At 43.3% G+C, this 6,164-nt stretch overlaps 1 protein-coding gene across 2 annotated transcripts in view; it reads left to right on the top strand.

The window, feature by feature from the left end:
- Positions 1-1,661: 1,661 nt before the first annotated feature.
- EML4 (EMAP like 4) overlaps positions 1,662-6,164 on the top strand; it is a 156,630-nt gene continuing 152,127 nt past the window's right edge. For both annotated transcript variants that reach the window (XM_045809005.2, XM_045809004.2), the window contains exon 1: positions 1,662-1,952. In XM_045809005.2, coding sequence (XP_045664961.1) covers positions 1,928-1,952 — 25 coding nt within the window. In that variant the 5' untranslated portion in view covers positions 1,662-1,927. The remainder of the gene's footprint in view (positions 1,953-6,164) is intronic.

Genomic DNA, 6,164 nt, shown 5'->3' with positions numbered 1-6,164 from the left:
GGCTCCACAAATAGAAAAACTTCAGGCCCCACAAAATGTGGATCCTTCTCTGAATTAAAAAAAAAATATATATATATATGTATTGTAGTATATCAATAGAAGTTCTTATTCTTTAAATTATCCTAAGGCAGAGAGTGTTGCATGCAGACACAGAAGAGCAGCTGTCAGAATTAAGGCCTTCTCAAACATTAAGTGGTTAGACTTAATAGAAACTTACAGATATAAAAATGCCCACGGTAGAGGAAACTTTGGGTAAATAATTTAATTTTGAAACAGGAGGAAACTCTGGACACCATTTAGTCTGTAACCTCAATTTATCTTGGCTGCCTTATGGTTTGTCTCCACATGGTATGGTATTCAGAAGACACACAGGTCTGATATCCAAAAAAGACATGAAAAGTAATTTAGATTTTTAGGGAAGATTTTTAAAGAGGCACTGGGGGGAGAAGTTGCTGCAAGACAGCAACAAAATGTTTAACAACCCTTTTAACTATCTAAGTCCCTCTCATTATGATAGTTGCTAACCTCATATTTCTCATCTCCCTTCTAAAGTCTGTTCCTTTCTCCTGCAGCTTGTCTAGGATGACTCTAATTCTTCCTTAACTCAGCCCTTAATTATTGTATACATCAGTTTAGTTCATGAGTTTCTCCTCTTTATTACTCTGATCCACACAACCAAGTCCCAAGAGGAACTTTGGAAACCACTGGAAGGTCTTTAGAAGGATGGAGAATAGGGGTGAGTGGGGGAGGGAGGAGAACGATGAAGATTGTGTTTATATGTATATGCTTTGGTTACAAGTCCAGTCCTTCCATTTGCAAATTAATAAAGTTGAGTCCCAAATAGTTTAGTGACTTGACGCTCACCTACTTAGTCACATGGAGTCGGACTGAGAACTCAGACTTACTTCATTAAAATCCTTTGTTATAGTTCACTAATAGGCAAACTATTATATGCCCTGTAAGGGATTGCTTTACGTCTCCGGTGGAAAGAACACCAGGGGGAGTAAGGAAGCCTGAGTTCTAGCTCTGCTTCTACCAGGCTCCATGACCTTGGGCAGGTCAGGTCCTTTCTAAGGCTCAGTGTTCTCCCTGAAGAGGAGGCAAGATGAACTCTTGGGTCTTGTCCAGCACTAACATTCCTTGGTTCCAGTCTGTTTTGAGTTATGAGACTGTGGCAATGGTGGCCTTGAGTTAGGAAGACTCACCCCCATGTATCCTCTACTAGGGTAGAGGGAGAACCTGGGAAGAAGGGAGTCCTCTCACTTGGTTGCCTCCTCGGTGTCCTTGTAGGACACACGGGGTGACCATCTTCGGTCCGGGGGGGTTCTGGACTTGGGCTCCAATGGGACTCCGCAGGCTCCCTAGGGGCTATGAGAGAGAATCCCTCGACGTTCCTAAGAATCTCAGGCCAGAGGCCAACTCTTATTAAGACCCATTCGGAAGCAGCTTCAAGACCCAAGTCCAAGGCCTTCGGCAAAACCACTGCGCAAGCGCAGCCACCAGTACGGCGCCAGACGGCCGGATTCCGAGGCCTAAGCAAGGTGAGAAGAAAGGGTCGGCAAGCCCCCGCCTCCATGTTGTCACGTGGGAGGCGGAGTCGGAAGCGTGACGGCGTGCGCGGGGGAGGAGCTATCGCTGCGCGCGGGCGCGGGGGCGGGGCGCGGTGCGGCGTTCGCGGCTGCTGCCTGGGAGGGAGGCCGGGCAGCCGCGGAGTGGCACGGCTCTCAACCTGACGGGGAAGTGGCCCAGACGGCTGCGGCTGAGTGCCCGGGGGCGGACGGACGGTTGGACGACGGAGGCGGGGGCTAGGAGCTGAGCCGGGCGACCTAGAGAGCGAGCGGGTCAGGCTCAGCGTCGGCCACTCTGTCGGTCCGCTGAATGAAGTGCCCGCCCCGCTGAGCCCGGAGCCCGGCGCTTTCCCCGCAAGATGGACGGTTTCGCCGGCAGCCTCGGTGAGTACGGCTGGGAAGTCCTCCGTCATCTCCGCGGAATGGGAGCCTTGTTCTCTCCACACACAGCCCAGGCCCTGCTCTCCACCCTCCCCCTGGGGATGGTAGTAGTTCCACTGCACATGTTCCCCTCGAGGCTACCGCCCCTCTACTGGCTCCGTTGGACTCAGAACCCCTCCCCCCATGCCCAGTCCTCCTTGGCAAGACCCTCCCTTCCTCCCAGCGTCCCCTTCAGTGCAGGGCCCTCCTTCCCGCAAAGTGGAAACCCCCTCTCTCAGAGAGCCCCCCCAGTAGGTGGTACATCCCTTTCTATACACTCAGGGTTCCCCCTACAGACCTGTCTTCAGGGTTGGGGCACCCCTTTCTGAAACCTTGACCCCTCCAGGGCACAACATTCCTCCCCCTTTCCACATACTGAGCTCTCTTTCAGAGTGGACGCACCTCTTACCCACTCAGAGGGTCCCTTTTTAAGGTAGGGACCCCCATTCCCTCTTAAGGAAGGGGGCACCCCCCAGTCTTCACTTTAAATTTGGAGACTTCTTTTAAGTATATTTCTGTGTCTGACAACTTCCCTTCTTTCCTTCCACTTCTCTGAACATTTTGCAGTGGTGGAGAGAACTAGAAGCCACTGAAGCATCATTTGCTTAATACAGGAAAGGAAGAGGTGCATCTGTGTTGGGGGACCCTCTTTAAAAGAAGAGTGAAAGCAGAAGTATCCTCTGGCTCTGCGAGCGTGCTGGGGAGAAGTAGAAGTAATTCTGCCCAGTGAATCCATAGGAAAGGGGGCCTCTGTCAGGGAAAGAAAGGATTCTCCATTTTTGGAATATGTTGTCTTTGTGGAATGGAAGAGGTTATTAAGTAGGCTGCAGTATCCTTTCAGTGTTCCCTTTCAGCAGAATAAAGGTAGTATATTTTGTAACTGGCTAAGGGAACCAGAACTAGAGGCTGGTGCTCAGCGCCCTATAATCTGCGTCTGGAATTACTATTCTTTGAGGCCATTGGAATCTGGTTACTGTAAAGATTGAGCTCAACTGTTATGATGGTGAGAGAAACAGTTTCTGCTTTGGCTGATTCTGTAGTTATGTGATACCTGTTGCTGGATTTGTATTTTCGGTATTTTATGTGGAGGTAATTTGTATTCAGACGCCTTTCTTGGTAATAAATCCCTGGTTGATTCATGTTCATGGATCAGTGCATGATCTGGCCATAGGCCACACTTTATTCAGCCATATTGGGATTAGTTGAATTTTTAAAATCTAAAGTCAAAATGTTAGTCGAAGAGCAACGGACCCATTATAGGTATTAAATAGTAAAAACTATAATTTTGGCCCTGAGCCTCCATGGGAAGAAAAGAAAAACACACATTAGAGTGCTTTGAGAGTGGAAATCCTAAAATAGGAGACAACTGAGTGTTACTCTTTCCTCCCAAGGGCACCTGTTGTCCATTATCTAACCTTTGATGTCTTATAATTCCTTACATAGTGAGGTTGTTTCATTCTTGGCTCCTTTTAAAGAAGCATCAATTTTTCACTGCTTTCCTTTCTTTTCTTTTTCTCTTTCTTTCTATTCCTTCCTTCCTTTTTTCCTCATGCCTGCATTTATTCGCTAATCATAGTGTACTGAAAGACTTGTCCTGTATGTTCACAAAGAGGTGATTGTACACTAGGGCAAAAATTGAGTGTATTTTGGGAGATGTGGGACTGAGATATTGCACTGTCGGCTCCTCAGCATTTAGGAATAGTGGGAGCACTACTCAGAGTGGAAATCAGCTTATACTTCTTTCCTGTTGATTCCAAGGACTTCTGGAAGGCTTCATTTTCTTTAAGTGTTTTGAGGGACTCTTTCTCACCAGTTGGGGGAACTTAAGTTTATTTTGAAACAGTAGATAACACCTTGTTAAATAAATTTATCCCTTCTTATTCAATTCATGAGGCAGCTGATGAGATTGAAAGATGAAGATGAATTGCTATGGGGGCTCCAGTTTTCAGTGTTATAGCTGACCCTAACTTTAGGGCTTTTTTTGTTTTGTTTTTGTTTTTATTCATTTGATGCCATCCTTGAGTGGGTAAGACTTTTCTTTAGTTAAGGTGTTGATCAGCTTCAGGGGAGATGCCTGTGTCTAAAGAGAGGAACCTGTGTCAGCAGAGAGGGAAAGAAATGTTTCCTGGCAATATTTCTGGAGCTGCTCCTGATGAAGATCGTTTTCAGCAGGAGCTCTGTGCTTTCTCTTTCTGTCCCCCTTGTAAGAGTAAAACTGGGCCCCATCTTAATTGAAACCTCCAAGGGTTGGGGGTGGGGGAGGGGTAATGCTGGTATATTTTACTAGTAGTCTTTAAACAGAGCTTTACTTAGCTCTTGCTAGATTGCTTATTTCTGTTGCCTGCAGTTCATTAGTCTAGTGCTTAGAGTTACATTGATCTTTATCATAAGAGAGCTGTAAATGTAAAGGCAACACTTGTATTCTAGAAGGTGTTTAAAACCTTTTTTTTTTAACTAAACAAGAATTCAGAACATGTGTAGTTCATCGCGGGTCACAAGTATTGAAAGCATTTATTTATTCTCAAGGAAGTATACATGTGTATCTCCTTTTGTATACCAGATGGGTTCTTGAAAAAATATGTGAGAAAACTTCATTTATATAAGCGGAAAAGTTAAGTGCTTTATAAACAGAATGATTCTAGAGAAGCTGATTATTTAAGGGAATCTTATGCTGGATCATTTTGTAGAGTGGAAAACTTAAAATTCAAACTGTACCCTTGATTGCTTAGCGTTTAGATAAGGAAAACACTATGCGTTTTGTAAGATGTCTAAATTAAAGTTTTGTGTATTGGCTTTTGAGATCATTGAGAGCAACGTTAGGCGATTGGTCATGTTCTGTGTGCCACGTTGAAATTATATACCTGTCGTATTACTTTTGTTTTACATAAAAACAGCTAAAGGATGCTTTTAATCCCTGCCGCTGATGAATTTTAGGCAGTTTGGCTGGCAGGTGCTTGTATTGTGGAATTTCCCTTAGGCATAGTATCTTTTAGTTCACAGATTATGGTAATTTAAAAAGGCAGTGCTTTGGAAACAATTAAAAAAAAATTTGTGGGGGGGAGTACCCTAAACAATCCATCTTGATATCCTGCCTTCAGATCACTACACACACACACACACACACACACACACACACACACAGTTCATCCTTAGTCTTTTTAGCATCTCTTTTTCATAGTAAAGTTTTTAATTTTGGAACATTTATCTTGGAATTAATTAGCCTAGAGGTTAGTCAGTGCTCATACTTTAAAGAAAGCCTACAGTTAACCTTATCAGTTTTAACTTTCTGCTCCAGAGGTTAGTTAAAAAACAAAACTGCAAAGTTCTTTTACATAAAAATCACAACAAATGAAATTGTAGGGTTAGTATATATAAGAAACATAACATTTTGGTGCAAGGCATACGAACAAACAAAATGAAAGCAGTGTGCTTACATTTATGAAATATTTTAAGAAAATCTTTTTAAAGATTTATTTTAGAGGGTGGGCGTAGGGGCAGAGGGAGAGAATTTTTCAAGTTCACTCCCCGCTGAGTGCCAGGCTGGCCTGGGACACGGGGCTCAATCCCACAACCCAAGAGATCCAGACTTGAGGTAAAACCAAGAGTTGGACACCTAACAGACTGAGCCACCAGGCATCCCAAGAAAAGTCTTTTTAATATCCCAATATTAGAACTCTGATTTCTCATCTCATAATCTTTCTTAAACAGTGCAGTATTTTTTTTAAGTATTAATCTAGTCTTAAGCATTCTTTATTCACATAAAAATGTTTCTCATGAAATATTATTTGGGGAATTTTTTTCTTTTAATTTATTATCTATTGAAGGGCTTAAGATAGGCTTAAGTTATATAACAAGACATGGGTAGTAACTCTTATGTGGTTACTACAATATCTATGACATGAGTTAGAGTATTTTTTCAGCATGTATATGGATTAATACCTATTTTGTGACCACTACTGTGCTTGGTTGTTCTTATGGGAAGGACAAATATAAGACATGCTTCTTGTCCTTTAGGAGTTTACTGTCTGGTTTTAAATAGATATCCAGAGATGTTTAAGCATAAGTGAAGTACCAGAAATGGGACTAGAGGAGAGAAACACCATTTAGAACGCTGTGCTATGTCTAAAGCATGTAACTTCTGAGAGGGAGCTTTTGGAGATTGCTAAATTTACCTCT

Source organism: Ursus americanus, chromosome 7, assembly GCF_024610735.1.
Source record: "Ursus americanus isolate L20-20 chromosome 7, mUrsAme1.1.p, whole genome shotgun sequence".
NCBI lineage: Eukaryota > Metazoa > Chordata > Mammalia > Carnivora > Ursidae > Ursus > Ursus americanus.
This window is presented reverse-complemented; position numbering and strand designations above follow the sequence as displayed.